The sequence below is a fragment of the Gadus macrocephalus genome, chromosome 22 (genome assembly GCF_031168955.1).
Source record: "Gadus macrocephalus chromosome 22, ASM3116895v1".
Taxonomy (NCBI): domain Eukaryota; kingdom Metazoa; phylum Chordata; class Actinopteri; order Gadiformes; family Gadidae; genus Gadus; species Gadus macrocephalus.
In genome coordinates this window covers 1,924,303-1,945,931 of record NC_082403.1, presented here as the reverse complement: position 1 = coordinate 1,945,931, position 21,629 = coordinate 1,924,303, and the positions used below count along the sequence as shown (strand labels likewise).

Here is a 21,629-nt window from a genome sequence, read left to right as displayed (position 1 = left end):
GTGGTGTGGGTGGGGGTGGAGGTGGTATGGGTGGTGGTGGTGTGGGTGGGGGTGGAGGTGGTATGGGAGGTATGGGTGGTGGTGGTATGGGTGGAGGTGGTGGTGGTGGTATGGGAGGTATGGGTGGGTGCTGGAAGGCCCAGCAGGCTTTATGATTCATATTTGATATGGTGACGTAGATATTGTCCTGACGTAGAACTGACCGTGCTCAACACAAACCAGCACACGCACTGAGAAAAACTGAGCTTTATTAAAAACAGAACAGCCGACAGAAGACAGATGACACGCTTGGTTGCCGGGGGGCGACGAGGTGAACAGCCCGATGGTTGCCGGGGGCAACTGGGGGATGGGGCTGACGGTTGCCGGGGGGCGACCGGGGGACGAGGAAGAGGCTGATGTGGTTGCCGGGGGCGACTAGGTGAAGAGCCTGATGGTTGCGTCTGCGCCGCAGGAGAAGAGCCAGGGTTGGCTGGGGTGAAAGGTCACGTCCAGAACTCCGAGGTCATTGGTCACAGTGTGACCCCGGAGCACCTTCACGGGGACGATGAGCGGGTTCTGGAGCAGGTCGCTGGGCGAGAGAGAGACACACAGGGCTTAACTACAGAGAGGGGGGGGGGTGTGTGTCTGCACGTGTACGAACAAATGTGTTCGTATGTGTGCGTGTGTCTCTGTGTGCGTCTGTAGATGTGTGCACGTGTTGGTGTACGTGCTTGCGTCTACCTGTGTGTGTGTGTGTGTGTGTGTGTGAGTGTGAGTGTGTGTGTGTGTGTCTCACTTGTACACGGTCCCGTGACAGACGATGACAGAGCCGTCGTCAGAGGCGGAGGCGAACAGCGGGTAGCTGGGGTGATAGGCCACGCCCCTCACCGCCTTCTTATGGTGCCTAGGCAACGCATCACAGCAGTTAGTTACCACGGCGACCACACAACCTCCTCCAGCACAACACATGAGGACCGGAGGCGGGGCTTACCGGAGCATCTTGTAGGGTTTGGTTGAGAGGTCGAGGTCGAACCAGGCCAGGCGGCAGTCGTAGCTCCCACAGATCACATTGTCCCCTGGAACACAGGCACTGGTCAGACTGGGAGCACTGGGAGGACTGGGAGCACTGGTCGGACTGGGAGCACTGGTCGGACTGGGAGCACTGGGAGGACTGGGGGGGGACTGGGAGGAGAATGGTCTGACTGGGAGGACTGGGGGGGGACTGGGAGGAGTGGGAGGACTGGGAGGACTGGGAGGGGACTGAGAAGGGACTGGGAAGAGACTGAGGGGGGACTGGGAGGAGACTGAGGGGGGACTGGGAGGAGAATGGTCTGACTGGGAGGAGTGGGGGGGGACTGGGAGGACTGGGAGGACTGGGAGGGGACTGAGAAGGGACTGGGAAGAGACTGAGGGGGGACTGGGAGGAGACTGAGGGGGGACTGGGAGGAGAATGGTCTGACTGGGAGGAGTGGGAGGGGACTGAGAGGGGACTGGGAGGGGACTGGTTCAGGCCGAGCTGTGATTGGCTCTGAGGGTCAGGCCGAGCTCTGATTGGTTACCTCGCCGAGCTGTGATTGGTTACCTGCCGAGCTGCGATTGGTTACTTGCCGAGCTGTGATTGGTTACCTGCCGAGCTGTGATTGGTTACCTGCGGGGTGCACGGCCATGCTGGAGATCCACTTGGAGTTGGCCTGCAGCTTCTTGGTCATCTCCTGCTTGATGAGGTTGTAGACGCGGACGGAGCGCTGCGTGGCCACGAAGAAGTAGGGCCTCAGCGGGTGGAAGGATACGCACTGCACCAGGCCCTTGCTGCGGCGGAACGGGTTCTGGCTCCGCCTCCGGCTCACCTGGTGCACCAGCACCTGCAGGTGGCTGGAGGGCTGGGGCATCACGGAGGACAGGTAGTCGCCCTTAGAGTGCCACACCACCTGCTGCACCGCCTGGTTAACACACACACTGCTAGTTAACACGACTAGTTCACACACAATGCTAGTTAACACTACTAGGGGCATCACGGAGGACAGGTAGTCGCCCTTAGAGTGCCACACCACCTGCTGCACCGCCTGGTTAACACACACACTGCTAGTTAACACGACTAGTTCACACACAATGCTAGTTAACACTACTAGGGGTATCACGGAGGACAGGTAGTCGCCCTTTGAGTGCCACACCACCTGCAGCACCACCTGGTAACACAAGCTGCTAGTTAACACGACTAGTTAACACACTAATCGTCAACACACTACTAGTCAACAAACACTGCTAGTTAACACTACTAGTAAACACACAGCTAGTTAACACTCCTAGTTAACACTACTAGTCAACACACACTGCTAGTTAACACTCCTAGTTAACACTACTAGTCAACACACACTGCTAGTTAACACTACTTGTTAACACACTACTAGTCAGCACTACTAGGGGCCTTAGAGTGCCACACCATATGCTGCACTGCCTGGTTAAACACACACTACTAGTTAACACTGGTAGTCAACACACACTGCTAGGTAACACTACTAGTCAACAGAAACCCACCCTACTAGTCAACACACCCACACTACTAGTGAACCCACCCCTAATCCCCAGGTGTGCGTGCGTACCTTGGGATGTGTGAGTCTCAGGCGTACGCCCTGGCTATGCTCCTCCCCTTCAGTGGTCGTCCAGACAACAAGCTCCTCCCCCTTCTCTTCTGGCGGCTGATAGGAAGAGAGGAGCTGCTCGGTGGAGCCAATCAGCAGCCGGTCGCCCAGGGAGGGACACAGCAGTAACACGTCACAACCACTAGAGGGAGGGAGGTAGACAGACAGACAGACACGTTAGTGAGGCTCTGGACCTCAGGCTTCTCTACAACATGTCCACAAGTTATGGACAGTCTACCCTAGTGAGCGCGGTCGGTCTAGTTAGGGTTAAGGACGGTTAGTCTAAGGGTTAGTCTAGTAAGGCTAAGGGTTAGTCTAGTAAGGCTAAGGGTTAGTCTAGTTAGGCTAAGGGTTAGTCTACTTTGGCTAAGGGTTAGTGTGATTGAGCCAAGGGTTAATCTAGTTGAGCTAAGGGTTAGTCTAGTCAGGCTAAGGGTTAGTCTAGTTAAGCTAAGGGTTAGTCTAGTTAGTCTCAGGGTTAGTCTGGTTAAGGCAGGGGTTAGTCTAGTTAAGGCTGGGGTTAGTCTAGTTAAGGCTGGGGTTAGTCTAGTTAAGGAGGGGGTTAGTCTAGTTAAGGAGGGGGTTAGTCTAGTTAAGATGGAGGTTAGTCTAGTTAAGGTGGGGGTTAGTCTAGTTAAGGTGGGGGTTAGTCTAGTTAAGGTGGGGGTTAGTCTAGTTAAGGCGGGGGTTAGTCTAGTTAAGGCGGGGGTTAGTCTAGTTAAGGTGCTGGTTAGTCTAGTTAAGGCGGGGGCTAGTCTAGTTAAGGTGGGGGTCTCTTACACAGCGACGGCCACCAGACAGACCGCTGGGTTGGGGTTCCAGGCGACGCTCCTCACGGCTCCGCCCACCTGGACCGTCTTCACACAGCGGGAAGAAACCACCTCCCAGAACCGCACCGTGCCGTCATCACTGCCTGCAAATACCCACAGGACATGAACACACCACTACCTGCAAATACCCACAGGACATGAACACACCACTACCTGCAAATACCCACAGGACATGAACACACCACTACCTGCAACTATCCACAGGACATGAACACACCACTACCTGCAAATACCCACAGGACATGAACACACCACTACCTGCAACAATCCACAGGCCATGAACACATCCCAACCTGCAAATACCCACAGGACATGAACACATCCCAACCTGAAAATATCCACAGGACATGAACACATCACTACCTGCAAATACTCACAGGACATGAACACATCAGTACCTCACTACCGCACTATGAGTGCTCTACAAATAAAATTTATTATTACCTGAGAGAAGCCACTGGCCAGTTGGAGAAACACTGATGGAGCGAATCAAGCCTGTGTGACCGCGGTATACCTGGAAAACATAAACACACAAATATATGACATACAAATATATGTCATGGATATATATATATTACGTGTGTGTATGTGTGCGTACCAGTGACTGGGTCGTAGGGAAGGGCTGCAGGTCTTTGGGTTTTGGAAGCTTTGGAATCAAATCCTCTGGATTCACATTGACCTGAGAGAGAGAGAGCGAGAGCGAGAGAGAGGGGGTTAACTTGGAGATGGACTTAACCGGTTAGTCACAGTTACTTTGAGCACCGGGGTCGCTCTCCCCCACGGCATGAAGCTCAGAGCGACCGGCCCCCCGCCTCATCAACGGAGGTGTGAGTGTGTGAGAGAGTGTGTGAGTGCGTGCGTGCGTGCGTTACCCTCATCTTCCTCTGCCGGGGACACAGGTAGAGGTCCAGGCACCTCTCGAAGCGCTCGTGGATGAAGCGGGAGTACGAGGGCACGGCGCGCAGGCAGGAGAACTTCCTGGGCAGGTACGTCGTCTTCCTGTCCTCGGGGTCCAGCTGCTCCCAGGCCAGACGCTGACAGACACACACACACACAAACACAGAGGCGTGAGTGTGTGGAGCTCTGCATGGTCCAGTGTGTGGTCAAGTTTGTGTGCGTTGTCTTGTGTGTGTGGTCAAGTGGGTGTCCATGTGGGTGCGCGGTCGTGTGTGCGTGAATGGTCGTGTGAGTGTGCGTGGTCGTGTATGTTGTCGTGTGTGTGTGTGTGCGTGGTCATGTGTGCGTGTGGTCCTGTATGCGTGTGTGTGTGGTTTTGGCGGTCGTGTGTGTGTCTGTGTGTGTTTGCGGCCTCAGTGTGGTCCTGTATGCGTGTGTGTGTGGTTTTGGCGGTCGTGTGTGTGTTTGCGGCCTCAGTGTGGTCCTGTGTGTGTGTGTGTGTGTGTGTGTGTGCGTGCGTGCGTGCGTGTGGTCTAGGTACGGCCATGTGTCTGTCTGTGTGTGTTTGCGGCCTCAGTGTGGTCCTGTGTGTGTCTGTGTGCGGTCTCGGTGTGGTCCTGTGTGTGTCTGTGTGTGTGTGTGTGTGTGTGTGTGTGTGTGTGCGGTCTCGGTGTGGTCCCGTGTGTGTGTGTCTGTGTGTGCGGTCTCGGTGTGGTCCCGTGTGTGTCTGTGTGTGTGTGTGTGTGGTCTCGGTGTGGCCCTGTGTGTGTGTGTGTGTGTGTGTGCGGTCTCAGTGTGGTCCTGTGTGTGTGTGTGTGCGGTCTCGGTGTGGTCCCGTGTGTGTGTGTGTGTGTGTGTGTGCGGTCTCGGTGTGGTCCCGTGTGTGTGTGTGTGTGTGTGTGTGTGTGTGTGTGTGTGTGTGCGGTCTCGGTGTGGTCCTGTGTGTGTGTGTGTGTGCGGTCTCGGTGTGGTCCTGTGTGTGTGTGTGTGTGCGGTCTCGGTGTGGTCCTGTGTGTGTGTGTGTGTGTGTGTGTGTGTGTGCGGTCTCGGTGTGGTCCTGTGTGTGTGTGTGTGTGTGTGTGCGGTCTCGGTGTGGTCCTGTGTGTGTGTGTGTGTGTGTGTGTGTGTGCGGTCTCGGTGTGGTCCCGTGTGTGTCCGTCCCGTGCGTCTCCTACCTCCTCCTCGCTCAGCAGGTACTCCGGGGGGGGGTTGTACGACTCCTCGTGGCCCGGCAGCCTCAGCTTGGGCGCCGGGACGTGCATCTTGTGGCGCCCCAGGATGGCGTTGGGGTCCTCGCTGGCCCACAGGTCGTAGTAGCGCCCCGCCTCCTCGGCCCGCTCCTCCTTGGAGCGCCGGGGGCGGATCCAGCCCATCTTGATGGCGTGGACCAGCTTGGACACCTGACACACACACACGCCCAGTTACACACACACACCGCCCAGTTACACACACACACACACACACACACACACACACCGCCCAGTTACACACACACACCGCCCAGTTACACACACACACACCGCCGAGATACACACACACACACAGTCAAGTTACACACACACCGCCGAGATACACACACACACGGTCGAGTTACACACACACCGCGGAGTTACACACACACACACGGTCCAGTTACACACACACCGGCGAGTTAGACACACAAACACACCACAGAGTTAGAGACACACACACACACACGCACACACACCCCCCAAGCCCCCCCCCCCCCCCCCCCGGAGGGTCCGGCCCCCCCTCCTACCTTGGCCTTCTCGATCAGCGAGGGGATGAAGCTGCGCTTGTCCTCGGGCCGGTTGGTCACCGGGTGGATCATCACCTCCCCGCTGAAGAACTCCACTGTGGGCTGGAACACAGCAGACACCCGTTAGTGGGTCCCCCTCTCTCTCTCTCCTGGTTAGTGTCTCTCTCTGTACTGGTTAGTCTCTCTCTCACCTGGTACTGGCTAGTGTCTCCCTCTCTCTCTCCTGGTTAGTGTCTGTCTCACCTGGTACTGGCTAGTGTCTCTCTCTCTCTCTCTCTCTCTCTCTCTCTCTCTCTCTCTCTCTCTCTCTCTCTCTCTCTCTCTCTCTCTCTCTCTCTCCCTCTCCTGGTTAGTGTCTGTCTCACCTGGTACTGGCTAGTGTCTCTCTCTCTCTCTCTCTCTCTCTCTCTCTCCCTCTCCCTCTCCTGGTTAGTGTCTGTCTCACCTGGTACTGGCTAGTGTCTCTCTCTCTCTCTCTCTCTCTCTCTTGGTTAGTGTGTCTCACTTGGTCCTGGCTAGTGTCTCTCTCACCTGGTACTGGTTAGTGTCTCTCTCTCACCTGGTCCTGGATAGTGTGTCTCTCTCTCACCTGGTCCTGGCTAGTGTCTCTCTCTCACCTGGTCCTGGCTAGTGTCTCTCTCTCACCTGGTCCTGGCTAGTGTCTCTCTCTCACCTGGTCCTGGCTAGTGTCTCTCTCTCACCTGGTCCTGGCTAGTGTCTCTCTCTCTCTCCCCAGGTTAGTGTCTCTCTCTCACCTGGTCCTGGCTAGTGTCTCTCTCTCTCCCCAGGTTAGTGTCTCTCTCTCACCTGGTCCTGGCTAGTATCTCTCTCTCTCTCTCCCCAGGTTCGTGTCTCTCTCTCACCTGGTAATGGTTAGTGTCTCTCTCTCTCTCTCCCCAGGTTAGTGTCTCTCTCTCACCTGGTCCTGGCTAGTGTCTCTCTCTCTCCCCAGGTTAGTGTCTCTCTCTCACCTGGTCCTGGCTAGTGTCTCTCTCTCACCTGGTCCTGGCTAGTGTCTCTCTCTCACCTGGTCCTGGTTAGTGTCTCTCTCTCACCTGGTCCTGGTTAGTGTCTCTCTCTCACCTGGTACTGGTTAAAGTTGACATCTCCAAACTGTCCTCTCTGCAGGCGGTGGACGAGGTCCACCTGGTCGTCTGTGAGGACGATCTCACTTCCTGTCTGCTTGTCCGGGACGGTCCGCCTACACACAGGAAGCAGGTATTAGTGTGTGTGTGTGTGTGTGTGTGTGTGTGTGTGTGTGTGTGTGTGTGTGTGTGTGTGTGTGTGTGTGTGTGTGTGTGTGTGTGTGTGTGTGTGTGTGTGTGTGTGTGTGTGCGCGTTCTGAATAATAAGTATGTATAAACAGAGGAGCTCTCACCAGTAATCAGGGTTCTCCATCTTGTCCAGGAAGTCATCGAGCTCATCCTTGTTCCTGATTGGCTTGAGGATCTTCTTCCCGTCCAGGTCGTAGCCAATGTGAGGGAAGTCCTTGTACCATTCCATGGGGATGTTCCCGACCGTGTTCCTGATGTCCTGCAGTCACAGAACACAGAATATCATCAATAACCCAACACCATCATCAATAACAACATATCATCTTTACAGTGGATGTGATCTACATCACCTTTACAGTGTGGGTGTGATCTACATCACCTTTACAGTGGATGTGATCTACACCACCTTTACAGTGGATGTGATCTACATCATATTTACAGTGGATGTGATCTACATCACCTTTACAGTGGATGCGATCTACATCACCTTTACAGTGTGGATGTGATCTACATCACCTTTACAGTGGATGTGATCTACATCACCTTTACAGTGCATGTGATCTACATCACCTTAACAGTGTGGATGTGATCTACATCACCTTTACAGTGCATGTGATCTACATCACCTTTACAGTGCATGTGATCTACATCACCTTAACAGTGTGGGTATGATCCATCACCTTTACAGTGTGGATGTGATTCATCACCTTTACAGTGTGGATGTGATCGGTCACCTTTACAGAGTGGATGTGATTCATCACCTTTACAGTGGATGTGATCTACATCACCTTTACAATGGGTGCGATCGTACCTCTTCGTCAGATGAGTCGTGGTCGTATTCGTCCGTTTTGTCCTTGAGGAGGGCTCTCTCCTTCTCCGTCATCCCCCTCTCTTCTCCTTCCTCCACCGTTTCCTGAACACAGGAGCATCAGTATAATTACCAGCAGTTATCATTCTCTGGGCTCAGGCAGGGTTCACATTAGTGATCTTGATATTTGCGTTTTTTACGTGTATCGGACAATTTTTTATATATTTTACAGACAGTTCAATAAATGTTCCTTTTTTAAATTTTTATCATCATTGTGTCATTTTTATGATGAAAATTTAGGCAGCAAAATCAGTATCGGCTCCAAATATCTGCTCAAGAAAATGGGTATCGCCGCATCGATCATCGGCTAAGGCTGATGAAAAAGAATTGGTATCGGCCCTAAAAAAAATCCATATCAATCCCTAGTTCACATTCAACCCATGTGTTTCCTCAGGATGACCTGAGCCGTCATGCAGTGACCCGCAGCTCTTAGGCTTCATTGTGACAGGGTGCATCAGATCATGCTGCTCTGTGTTATCATTATTTATTTTTTATCTCATGGTTTTTTATTAAGAACTCGAATCGGCAGATACCCAAATGTACTTGTAAGTACTTGTACTAGTACTAACCAATGCACACACCCAATTACCCGTACACACACACTCACCCGTACACACAGTAACCCTTATACACACACACGCTAACCTATACACAAACACTTAACTGTACACACACACACACGCACACACACACACTAACCCGTACACACACACAGCTACCCTCAATCGTAACCTCTCGTACGATACCGTGGTATTCTCGCTCCTCCTCACCTGAGAGTTCCCACCGTCGGGGTCCACTGCGCTCCCAGGAACACCTTCCTCTTCCTCATCCTCATCGTCTTCCTCACTGTCGCTGCCGGATTCCTCGAGGCCGGAGAACAAACTCTCCTCGCTGTCTGAGGAGCCCTCGAGAGCCAGCGAGGAACCCTCCACAGCCACTGGCAGCTGGGGACACACACATACTGGTTATACTGGGAGCTAGAGACATACTGGTTATACTGTGAGCTGGAGACACACTGGTTATACTGGGACCTGGAGACATAATGGTTAACAGACCGAGAGCTGGAGACACACACATACTGGTTATACTGGGAGCTAGAGACATACTGGTTAACATGCTGAGAACTGGATACATACTGGTGATACTGGGAGCTGGAGACACACACATACAGGTTAACACACTGGGAGCTAGAGACATACTTGTAACACACTGGTAAACACACTGGTTAACCCACTGTTCACAGTCACATTAGAGGTCTTATCTAGTAACCACTATGTTTAAATCAAGAATCAAAGCATGCCAGGCCCGTTTGGGCCTGGCATGCTTTGATTAGGGGACCGGAGACTGGTAATGGAGCTATGGGGAGACTGGTAATAGAGCTATGGGCTGACTGGTAATGGAGATATGGGCAGACTGGTAACGGAGGTATGGGCAGACTGGTAATGTAGCTAATGGCAGACTGGTAATGGTTCCTCACCAGTTCCTCCTCATCCTCCTCCTCCTCCTCGGCTCTCCTCTTCTCCGGGGTCTTGCTCCTCTTCTCCGGGGTCTTGCTCCTCTTCTCCGGGGTCTTGCTCATGGCGGCCCGCGGCTCTACTTTAGCGTCCTGGTCGCTTGTTGTCGGCATGTTGTGTGTCTCAGTAACGGGTCTCAGTAACGGGTCACACTCACAACACTCACAACACTCCGCCGACAGCCACACCGCGGACAACGTGGGACAGGGTCACAGTTCAGACGATACACTTCCGGGTTATCCGGAAGTGCATGTGTTGTCCAACGTAATATTAAAAATTAAAGTAAATGCACTTATTATAATACGAGACTAGGTTTCCCAAGATTCATTGTTGTGTTTTTAAAAATATTTGGATTTAGATTAATAAATATATATTTTTTGAGACGTCAACGTCATCGAGGCGCGACGCTCCACTACGCACTTCATAGTTTGTTCTTTCGCTCTCGTTTCGTCTCCTAAAGCTTTAGTTTGGTCTTTATTGGTCGCTTCCTCTCCTACCCATAACGTCTACTGAGAGAAGACAATCATCTCCGTTTAGTTTGGGGGTTTCAGTTGCTTTGATCGTCACGTTAACGAGTTCTTTTTCGTAGTTCAAACTTAAGCCGCCTAACTCTCCGTAGAGTCGGGGTTTTAAGCTTAGTTTAGTGGATCTGTGATGATGGATCTCCACGGAGGACCAGGAGGAGGGGGAGGAGGACCACCAGGAGTCTCTAACCCTAACCCCAACGTCCCTGCCTTCCTCACCAAACTCTGGATGCTGGTGGAAGACCCCGACACCGACGACCTGATCTGCTGGAGCCCAGTTAGTATAACAGGACTATCACATGACTATAACGTGACTATAACAGTACCATAACGTAACTATAACGTCACTATAACATCACTATAACATGTCCAACATCACTATAACGTCTCTATAACTTCACCATAACATGACTACAACATCACTATAACATCACTATAGCGTCACTACAACATAGCTATAACATGACTATACCATGACTACAACATGACTACATGACTACAACATGACTATAATGTCAATATAACATGACTACAAAAAGACTATGATGTTACTATAAAAGGAATACAACATGACTAATGTCAATATAACATGACTACAAAAAGACTATGATGTTACTATACCATGACCACAACATTACTACAATATGACTAAAACATGGCTAAAACATTTCTAAAACATGACTAAAATATGATTACAACATGACTATAACATGACTATAACATGACTACAACATTACTAATTACCAGTCTTCTAATCTAGTTTATTATCAGACTAATTATAATGTTTATAATGTGTGTGTGTGTGTGTGTGTGTGTGTGTGTGTGTGTGTGTGGTGTGTGTGTGTGTGTGTGTGTGTGTGTGTGTGTGTGTGTGTGTGTGTGTGTGTGTGTGTGTGTGTGTGTGTGTGTGTGTGTGTGTGTGTCAGAGCGGGAGCAGCTTCCATGTGTTGGAACACGCCCGCTTCTCGAAGGACGTTCTGCCAAAGTTCTTCAAACACAACAACATGGCCAGCTTCATCCGCCAGCTCAACATGTGTGAGTATTGTGTGTCTGTGTGTTGTTGATCTCCTAAGTGTGTGTCAGCATATCATGTGATCCTAACATGTGTGTTGGTCTCCTCAGTGCGTGTCTATATGTGTGTGGATCCTTATGTTCATATTCAGATTCAGAGTTTATTTGATTGCATCTTGTCGTGAACAAGAGTTAATTCTTAGGCTTGGTTCCGCAACCTAGCAGCAGCAATACAACACGATCGACAAAGTAAGTAAGTACAAAAAAGTGAAATAAAAGTAAGCAGCAGCACCATAATAATAAAGAAAGAGAGAAAGAAAGAAGGTAACAAGAAAAAATAAAACAGTGATAATAGGTTGTAAAGTGTCCTAGTGGAAAAATTGTGAGTGCAGAAATACCGTGCAAATGACATCAATATGCTGTCATATAATGATATAACAGTTGAGGGTTGACACAGAACATGCTTGTCATGTGATCTTTACATTATGTGTCATGTGATCCTAAAATTGTCATGTGATCCCACATTGTGTCATGTCATCTTAACATGTGTGTCGCGTGATCTTAGCATTTTTGTCATGTCATCCTCCCAAGTGTCATGTTATCCTAACACGTGTGTCATGTTATCTTAACATGTGTGTCATGGGATCCTCACATGTGTCATGTGATCCTAACATGCGTAACTTGATCCTCACATGCCTCATGTGATCCTCCCATGCGTCATGTGATCCTAACATGTGTGTCATGTGATCTTAACATGTGTGTCATGGGATCCTCCCAAGTGTCAAGTTATCCTAACACGTGTGTCATGTGATCCTCACATGCCTCATGTGATCCTCCCATGTGTCATGTGATCCAAACATGCGTAACTTGACCCTCGCATGCCTCATGTGATCCTCCCATGCGTCATGTGACCCTAACATGTGTGTCATGTGATCAGACGGGTTCAGGAAGGTGGTGCACATGGAGCATGGCGGGCTGCTGAAGCCAGAGAAGGAGGACACTGAGTTCCAGCATCCCTTCTTCAGCCGAGGACAGCAGCAGCTGCTCGACCACATCAAGCGCAAGGTCCCGCCTGTAAGTCCTCCTCTTTCACCCCCCCATCCTATATAAGGGCAGGTGCTCCATATAGGGGCGTGCACCAGGTGACCATATAAGGGCATGTGGGTGGGCGGCAGTAGCGCAGGGGGTAGAGCGGCTTGGCTGGTAACCAGAAGGTTGCTGGTTCGATCCCCGGCTCCTCCTAGCTGAATGTCGACCCCGCTGTCGTGTGTGAATGAACGGGTCTAATGCTGCGTTTTAATATCCATCCGTCTCGGAGGTCCGAGGACGTTGCCTAGCAACACGCACAAACACGCCGTCGTTTTCCTCGGACGGCGAACTCGCCATCTCGGTTGAACTCAGTGGTGACCGAGCAAAATTCCGAGACAGAATTCAAGATGGCTGCGCCCAGTGTGACTTGAAGCATGAACTGTTTTCATTGTGCTTGGGCTGCTTTGGTGGTTTAAATGGCAATTTCAATCACTCGTATTACTGCAATACCTTACTGCGTCCGTATCTCTGCCTATGGCCTATAGCCTACCTAATTTGGAGCGCCGGTATTAGTCTAAATGTAAACGGTGCTCCAGTTGACCGTATAAGGGCGGTTGCTCCAGTTGACCGTATAAGGGCGTGTCCCCAGTTGACCGTATAAGGGCGGTTGCTCCAGTTGACCGTATAAGGGCGTGTCCCCAGTTGACCGTATAAGGGCGTGTCCACAGGTGTCCTCTGGGAAGCAGGAGGAGGGGAAGGTGTACCCGGAGGAGGTCTCCAAGATCCTCAACGACATGCAGCTGATGAAGGGCAAGCAGGAGAACATCGACTCCAAGATCACCACCATGAAGCAGTATGTCTGTCTGTCTGACGTCAGTATGTCTGTCTGTCTGACCGTCTGGCCGTCTGGCCGTCTGGCCGTCTGTATGTCTTCTATGTTTAAAAGTTTGTTGTATTACACTGGTGGCCAATGAATGTGTGTGTGTTCATATTGTTTGTGTGTGTATAATGTGTATGTGTGTGTGTGTGTATAATGTGTGTGTGTGTGTGTGTATAATGTATATTGTTGGTGTGTATAAGGTGTTGTAATGGGTGTGTGTGTGTGTGTGCATAGAATTGTTTTGGTGTGTGTACATAATGTGTTACGTTTGTGTGTGTGTATATAATGTTTGTGTGTGTGTATAACGTGTTGATAATGTGTGTTTGTGTGTGTGTGTGCGCAGTGAGAACGAGGCGTTGTGGAGAGAGGTCGCCACTCTGAGACAGAAACACGCCCAGCAGCAGAAGGTCGTCAACAAGGTACCGTCCTCTACACAGCACTAGTACACACACAGTAGTACTATACAGTACTAGTTCTCCACAGTACTAGAAATACACAGTACTATGCCCCTTTTCCCCCCGGCGGGTGCGCTTCGGACCCAGCGCGCCTCAGCCCAGTAGCGAGGGTGTGGTATCGCCCAGCTCCGTTACGGCTCGCGTTTCCAGCGCCGACGTTACCCTTATGATAGGGGTTTAAGCCGGAGGGCGATAGCCGCAGCAGCTATGTAAGCATCGTGAACTCATTGCAGCCCCCCACGGTGTAGCCTGCTTATAAACCCAAGGAAAGAGAAGAACGCGATGAACAAAGATCAACAATGTACGCCGTCCATGAGGGACGGCAAACTTTTGCGCAAAATTGTCTTCAATAAACAAAGCTTTCGCTGTTGTCCAGAGATACATCGCGAGTACTGCGCTTGCTTGTTATTGTTCCCCTGTCGCACGGAAGTGCGATCCTGTCGACCAATCAACGGACGGCGTGTGTAGCTCGAACTTGCCGGCACCCTTTCAGGCGTCTCAGTACCCCAACGGAGGAGTACAGCGAGACGAGTACGGCTCAGTCCGGGCCACGCCCACTTTTGGCGGTGGAAACGCGACCTGTCTTGACCGTTGCAGACTGAACCGACCCACACTCTCCTGGGGAAATGGGCCATAGTACTACACAGTACTAATACTACAGAGTACTTGTACTATACACAGCACTACAGAGTACTATCACTCTACACAGTACTCTCTCTCCCTCACTGTCTCTGTGTCTGTGTGTTAACTGGGTGTCTCTCTCTCTCCAGCTGATCCAGTTTCTAGTGTCTCTCGTCCAGCCGAACAGAGTTATTGGAATGAAGAGGAAACTGTAAGGACTTACTTAAGATATTATACTACAATATACATACATAATACTGCTATAATATGAAATATATAATGATACTATAATACTAGATATAGAGGTATAGAGGTTCTCATGTGATGTCATGAGGTTCTCGTGTGATGTCATGAGTTTCTCGTGTGATGTCATGAGATTCTCATGTGATGTCATCTCTTCTCTCAACAGTCCTCTGATGCTGAGTGACTCAAGCTCCACCCACTCCATACCCAAATATAGTCGTCAGTACTCCTTAGAACCCCTGCAAGCCACGCCCGCTATATCGGTAAGTCTGTCTGACTGTCTGACTGTCTGACTGTCTGACTGTCTGTCTGTCTGTCTGTCTGTCGGTCTGTCGGTCTGTCGCAGACATTTCAAAACTATTATTATGTGTGTGTGTGTGTGTGTGTGTGTGTGTGTGTGTGTGTGTGTGTGTGTGTGTGTGTGTGTGTGTGTGTGTGTGTGTGTGTGTGTGTGTGTGTGTGTGTGTGTGTGTGTGTGTGTGTGTGTGTAGGCTCCGGCCAGCTCGGTGACTTCCGGCCCCATCATCTCTGACATCACAGAGTTGGTCACGCCCACCTCCACGGAGCTCAGCAGTGATTGGATAGATGCACCGTGAGTATCAATACATCAGCATGATGACTACCTGTCTATTTCATAACATGGCCTCGAGAGTGAGGACATCAGCACTAGTGATGTGCAAACGTGATGACTAGGGATGACCTCTCAGTGCAGCCGTGATCACTAGTGATACACCTCTCAGTGCAGCTGTGATGACTAGTGATACACCTCTCAGTGCAGCTGTGATGACTAGTGATACACCTCTCAGTGCAGCCGTGATCACTAGTGATACACCTCTCAGTGCAGCTGTGATGACTAGTGATACACCTCTCAGTGCAGCTGTGATCACTAGTGATACACCTCTCAGTGCAGCCGTGATGACTAGTGATACACCTCTCAGTGCAGCTGTGATCACTAGTGATACACCTCTCAGTGCAGCCGTGATCACTAGTGATACACCTCTCAGTGCAGCCGTGATGACTAGTGATACACCTCTCAGTGCAGCTGTGATCACTAGTGATACACCTCTCAGTGCAGCCGTGATCACTAGTGATACACCTCTCAGTGCAGCCGTGATGACTAGTGATACACCTCTCAGTGCAGCCGTGATGACTAGTGATACACCTCTCAGTGCAGCCGTGATGACTAGTGATACACCTCTCAGTGCAGCCGTGATGACTAGTGATACACCTCTCAGTGCAGCCGTGATGACTAGTGATACACCTCTCAGTGCAGCCGTGATCACTAGTGATACACCTCTCAGTGCAGCTGTGATCACTAGGGATACACCTCTCAGTGCAGCTGTGATCACTTGTGAGTGATACACCTCTCAGTGCAGCCGTGATCACTAGTGATACACCTCTCAGTGCAGCTGTGATCACTAGTGATACACCTCAGTGCAGCCGTGATCACTAGTGATACACCTCTCAGTGCAGCCATGATCACTAGTGATACACCTCTCAGTGCAGCCGTGATCACTAGTGATACACCTCTCAGTGCAGCCGTGATCACTAGTGATACACCTCTCAGTGCAGCCGTGATGACTAGTGATACACCTCTCAGTGCAGCCGTGATGACTAGTGATACACCTCTCAGTGCAGCCGTGATGACTAGTGATACACCTCTCAGTGCAGCCGTGATCACTAGTGATACACCTCTCAGTGCAGCCGTGATCACTAGTGATACACCTCTCAGTGCAGCCGTGATCACTAGTGATACACCTCTCAGTGCAGCCGTGATGACTAGTGATACACCTCTCAGTGCAGCCGTGATGACTAGTGATACACCTCTCAGTGCAGCCGTGATCACTAGTGATACACCTCTCAGTGCAGCCGTGATGACTAGTGATACACCTCTCAGTGCAGCCGTGATCACTAGTGATACACCTCTCAGTGCAGCCGTGATCACTAGTGATACACCTCTCAGTGCAGCCGTGATCACTAGTGATACACCTCTCAGTGCAGCCGTGATGACTAGTGATACACCTCTCAGTGCAGCCGTGATCACTAGTGATACACCTCTCAGTGCAGCCGTGATCACTAATGATACACCTCTCAGTGCAGCCGTGATCACTAGTGATACACCTCTCAGTGCAGCCGTGATGACTAGTGATACACCTCTCAGTGCAGCCGTGATCACTAGTGATGCACCTCTCAGTGCAGCTGTGATCACTAGTGATGCACCTCTCAGTGCAGCTGTGATCACTAGTGATACACCTCTCAGTGCAGCTGTGATCACTAGTGATACACCTCTCAGTGCAGCCGTGATGACTAGTGATACACCTCTCAGTGCAGCCGTGATCACTAGTGATACACCTCTCAGTGCAGCCGTGATCACTAGTGATACACCTCTCAGTGCAGCCGTGATCACTAGTGATGCACCTCTCAGTGCAGCTGTGATCACTAGTGATACACCTCTCAGTGCAGCTGTGATCACTAGTGATACACCTCTCAGTGCAGCTGTGATGACTAGTGATACACCTCTCAGTGCAGCCGTGATCACTAGTGATACACCTCTCAGTGCAGCCGTGATCACTAGTGATACACCTCTCAGTGCAGCCGTGATCACTAGTGATACACCTCTCAGTGCAGCCGTGATCACTAGTGATACACCTCTCAGTGCAGCCGTGATGACTAGTGATACACCTCTCAGTGCAGCCGTGATCACTAGTGATACACCTCTCAGTGCAGCCGTGATGACTAGTGATACACCTCTCAGTGCAGCCGTGATCACTAGTGATACACCTCTCAGTGCAGCCGTGATCACTAGTGATGCACCTCTCAGTGCAGCCGTGATCACTAGTGATACACCTCTCAGTGCAGCTGTGATCACTTGTGAGTGATACACCTCTCAGTGCAGCTGTGATCACTAATGATACACCTCTCAGTGCAGCCGTGATCACTAGTGATACACCTCTCAGTGCAGCCGTGATCACTAGTGATGCACCTCTCAGTGCAGCCGTGATCACTAGTGATACACCTCTCAGTGCAGCCGTGATGACTAGTGATACACCTCTCAGTGCAGCCGTGATCATTAGTGATACACCTCTCAGTGCAGCCGTGATCACTAGTGATGCACCTCTCAGTGCAGCCGTGATCACTAATGATACACCTCTCAGTGCAGCCGTGATCACTAGTGACGAACCTCTTAATGCCAGGTGAAGCAATGAGAACACGTATACCAGGTATCCTAAGAGAAGACGATGTTCTGTTGCCGTAGCGACAGCCCAGTCGTCCTAGTGAAGGAGGAGCCGTCCAGCCCAGAGCTGAAGGACACGCCCCTTTCACCCACCGCCTTCTTTAACTCCATCCTATTGGACCACGAAGGGGCCAATCCCTCAGCAGCCAATCGGCTATCGGGTAGAGTTGTGTTTACCTCCTCCTCATTCGTTAGATCAATCTGGTATTCTGTTAGTCTATCACTTCCTCCGTAAGCGTCTCTGTTTTTAATGGGCATCTTAAAGCTGGGACATATTTCTTATTTCATAATTATTTCTCATTGTATCAAATTCTCCCTCCCATAGTCTGTTGCAAGACTATAAAAAATCTGTTATGTCTTAATCTGTAAATCGGTTTCTTTATCCGTCAATCCATTTTTTAATCTGTGATTTCATCTCTTAATCCGTTAATCCTCCTGTTAATCGAACTCTTAATCTGTTAATACATCTCTTAATCCGACTCTTAATCTGATAATACATCTGTTAATCTGTTGATACATATGTTTAATTAGTTAATACATCTATTAATCCAACTCTTAATCTGTGAATACATAATGTAATCTGTTTTTTAATATGTTAATCCATCTGTTAATCTGTCTCTTAATATGTTAATGCATTTCCTAATCTCTCTAAATCTGTTCATCTGTATATCTTTTGTTTCACAGCCAGTCCCAGTATGGAATTAGGCTCCTCCTCCACAGCTGTAGACGCCAACACACAATCACAGCTTCCTGACCACGCCCCCAGACATCCTGACCACGCCCCCAGACTTCCTGACCACGCCCCCAGTCCTTCCCCCCCAGAGGAGAGGTGTCTGAGTGTGGCCTGTCTGGACAGGTATAACCAATAAGTGCCGTTCTAGTACTATTTATTACTAGTCTTAACCAATAAGTAATGTACTAGTACTATCAATCAATAAGTTCTGTACTAGTCCTATAAATTATTAATATTAAACAATGAGCACTGTACTAGTAGTATTAACTAGTAACAATAACAAATATGTACTGTACAGTAGTAAATGTATATATTTATCATGTGTATTGGTCTGTATAGCAGGTCAGAAGTCATATTGTAGTATGTATAAATATATGGTAGTATTGTAGTATATATGAATATATGGTAGTATTGTAATGTATATTTGTCTGTCAGAGGAAGTATTGCAGTATATATAGTATTGTAGTATCTATAAGTTAGTATTAACCATGTTCTAGTGCTCTGTATTGCAGGTCAGAGCTCTCTGAGCACCTGGAGGACATTGACAGCAGTCTGGAGAATCTTCATCACCTCCTCAACGGCCAGAACATCAACATAGACTCCTCCCCCCTGTTTGAGGTGACTCCTCCTCCTCTAACCTAGACTCCTCCCCCCTGTTTGGGGTGGCTCCTCCTCCTCTAACCTAGACCCCCCCCCCTGTTTGTGGTGACTCCTCCTCTAATTTAGACCCCTCCCCCTGTTTGAGGTGACTCCTCCTCTAACCTAGACCCCTGGCCCTGGTTGAGGTGAATCCTCCTCTAACCTATACTCCTAGACTCCTCCCCCTTTTGGAGGTGACTCTTCCTCCTCAAACCTTGACTCCTCCTCCTCTTACCTAGACTCCTCCTCTATCCTTGACTCCTCCTCTATCCTTCACTCTCCTACATTGAGGGCATACAGCAGATGCTTTTTACCAAAGCGATTTATAATGATGTGACAAACACACACACACACACGCACACGCACACGCACACGCACGCCACACACACACACCAAACGGACGGACTCAACCATGCATGGCAACAGAAGTGTATTGTGTGTAACTGTGTGTATTGTGGGTAACTGTGTGTACCTGTGTGTGACTGTGTGTAATGTTGGTAACTGTGTGTATTGTGTGTGACTGTGTGTATTGTGTGTAACTGTGTGTATTGTGTGTAGTTCTTCAGCTCCCCTGGATCGGCCTGTGCAGATTTTGACCTCGACAGTCTGGACACTGTGAGTACACACGCACACGTACACACACACACACACGCACACGCACACGCACACACTCACACACAGCCCTAGAAGGCGTGTCCTAACTGAGGCTGTCTTCCAGCTGCTGTCTCCTGAGACTCCAAGAGAGACAGACGGACACTCGGCCTCTGAAGGTAACCTCTGTCTGTCTGTCTGTCTGTCTGTCTGTCTGTCTGTCTGTCTGTCTGTCTGTCTGTCTGTCTGTCTGTCTGTCTGTCCCCCTATCTGTCTCTCTCTCTCTCTCTCTCTCTCTCTCTCTCTGTGTCTCTCTCTCTACCTGTCTATCCTCTCTCTACTCTTGATTGTCATGTGACATGAAGGTCATCTCTCATTGGTTCAGGGAAGCAGCTGGTGCAGTACAGCACCACGCCCATCTTGATGCCTGAGCCAATGGGCTGCTTGGGGGGCGTGGCCGACCTGCCCTCTCTGCTGCAGCTCCAGGAGGATTCCTTCTACAGCCCGCCCCTCCCAGAGGACCACCCCTCCGTCTCCACGACAACCACCTCCTCCTCCACCCAGCATCCCAACTTCCTGTAACCACGACAACCACCTCCTCCTCCTCCTCCTCCTCCCAGCATCCCAACTTCATGTAACCACGACAAACAACTCCTCCTTCTCCCCAAGCATCCCAACTTCCTGTAACCACGACAACCGCCTCCTCCTTCTTGTAACCACCATCTCAAGTATTATTACAGTCTAAAGTAGATTCTACAGTAGTCTATGACAGTCTACAGTACAGTATATGACAGTCTATAGTAGATTCTACAGTAGTCAATGACAGTGTACAGTAGAGTCTATGACAGTCTACAGTACAGTCTACAGTAGAGTCTACAGTACAGTCTACAGTAGAGTCTATGACAGTCTACAGTACAGTCTACAGTACAGTCTACAGTACAGTCTACAGTAGAGTCTACAGTAGTCTATGATAATCTACAGTAGTGTCCCTCTACTGACATCATGTGTGCGGTGGTTGATCTTTTTCTCAGTGTTGATTTCTTGTGTGTTTTGTGTTTCGTTTTGCGTTGGAGCCCCTGCTGTGTGTGGTGTTCTCTTAGGTCCTCAGTGAATATGATGTACATAGCAGAGCATGGAACCTCTACCGCCATGATCTATTTATTTCAATAGTTTGGACAAAAGGACAAAAGGAAGACAGAATCTGGATCTATTTTTGACGTATCGACTCGAGGCTGGAGACCCTAGGGGTCAGAGGTCACACACCGTGTATACAATCTCAGACAGGCCGACTGTCAGACAGGCTGATGGACGGACAGACCGTTACCCCCTTGCCCACTGCACCCGTCCGTTGACGGATCCCATTGACTGCGAAGGGGGCGGAGCCGCGGTGCATTGTGGGTTCATCCGTTCAGTTGGATCCGTCGGCTCCGTCAGCAACGGATGGATGCAGTGGGCAAGAGGGGTTAGGCTGTCAATCAGCCGACTGTTCCCATGGCAACCCGTCGGTCCAGTCAGCCGACTGTTCCCATGGCAACCCGTCGGTCCAGTCAGCCGACTGTTCCCATGGCAACCCGTCGGTCCAGTCAGCCGACTGTTCCCATGGCAACCCGTCGGTCCAGTCAGCCGACTGTTCCCATGGCAACCCGTCGGTCCAGTCAGCCGACTGTTCCCATGGCAACCCGTCGGTCCAGTCAGCCGACTGTTCCCTTGGCAACCCGTCGGTCCAGTCAGCCGACTGTTCCCATGGCAACCCGTCGGTCCAGTCAGCCGACTGTTCCCTTGGCAACCCGTCGGCCCAGTCAGCCGATTGTTCCCATGACAACGGGGCTGCAGGGCCGCCGGGTGTGGGCTGTGTTTTAAATAAAGTTGTGTTTTGCATCAACTCCTTGTCCTTCTTCTTCTTCGCTA

The 21,629-nt window shown here is 50.4% G+C and overlaps 2 protein-coding genes across 3 annotated transcripts; one reads left to right on the top strand and one right to left on the bottom strand.

The window, feature by feature from the left end:
* Positions 1-231: 231 nt before the first annotated feature.
* On the bottom strand, positions 232-9,995 carry bop1 (BOP1 ribosomal biogenesis factor). The gene is made up of 16 exons (XM_060043823.1): positions 9,724-9,995; positions 9,017-9,190; positions 8,190-8,291; positions 7,483-7,637; positions 7,188-7,305; positions 6,105-6,206; positions 5,521-5,745; positions 4,321-4,482; positions 4,047-4,127; positions 3,893-3,962; positions 3,399-3,531; positions 2,580-2,760; positions 1,628-1,919; positions 971-1,055; positions 776-883; positions 232-568 (listed from the first exon to the last, which is right to left on the bottom strand). Exons 1-16 carry the CDS (start codon positions 9,871-9,873, stop codon positions 415-417), a joined length of 2,292 nt encoding a protein of 763 aa, XP_059899806.1. The 5' UTR covers positions 9,874-9,995; the 3' UTR covers positions 232-414.
* A 129-nt stretch (positions 9,996-10,124) lies between these two features.
* LOC132451394 (heat shock factor protein 1-like) lies at positions 10,125-21,601 on the top strand. Of its 2 annotated transcripts, none has more exons than XM_060043859.1 (14): positions 10,125-10,561; positions 11,211-11,319; positions 12,233-12,369; positions 13,053-13,177; positions 13,548-13,623; positions 14,430-14,491; positions 14,690-14,786; positions 15,015-15,115; positions 17,780-17,919; positions 18,443-18,614; positions 19,004-19,109; positions 19,689-19,745; positions 19,849-19,900; positions 20,107-21,601. In XM_060043859.1, exons 1-14 carry the CDS (start codon positions 10,415-10,417, stop codon positions 20,301-20,303), a joined length of 1,578 nt encoding a protein of 525 aa, XP_059899842.1. In that variant the 5' UTR covers positions 10,125-10,414; the 3' UTR covers positions 20,304-21,601. The 2 variants fall into 2 exon arrangements, with proteins under 2 accessions (XP_059899842.1, XP_059899841.1); XM_060043858.1 differs by having other exon boundaries at positions 18,989-19,109.
* Positions 21,602-21,629: the final 28 nt, after the last annotated feature.

Bases quoted from the DNA above. Each gene is read 5' to 3' on its own strand.
- LOC132451394 (XM_060043858.1), top strand. From the start codon at position 10,415: ATGATGGATCTCCACGGAGGACCAGGAGGAGGGGGAGGAGGACCACCA. The intron at 12,370-13,052 runs GTAAGTCCTCCT...GCGTGTCCACAG, and splicing joins TCAAGCGCAAGGTCCCGCCT to GTGTCCTCTGGGAAGCAGGA. The intron at 19,746-19,848 runs GTGAGTACACAC...GCTGTCTTCCAG, and splicing joins ACCTCGACAGTCTGGACACT to CTGCTGTCTCCTGAGACTCC.
- bop1 (XM_060043823.1), bottom strand. From the start codon at position 9,873: ATGCCGACAACAAGCGACCAGGACGCTAAAGTAGAGCCGCGGGCCGCC. The intron at 4,128-4,320 runs GTAACGCACGCA...TCTCTCTCTCAG, and splicing joins CCCGGCAGAGGAAGATGAGG to GTCAATGTGAATCCAGAGGA. The intron at 2,761-3,398 runs GTAAGAGACCCC...CCCTCCCTCTAG, and splicing joins TGTCTGGTGGCCGTCGCTGT to TGGTTGTGACGTGTTACTGC.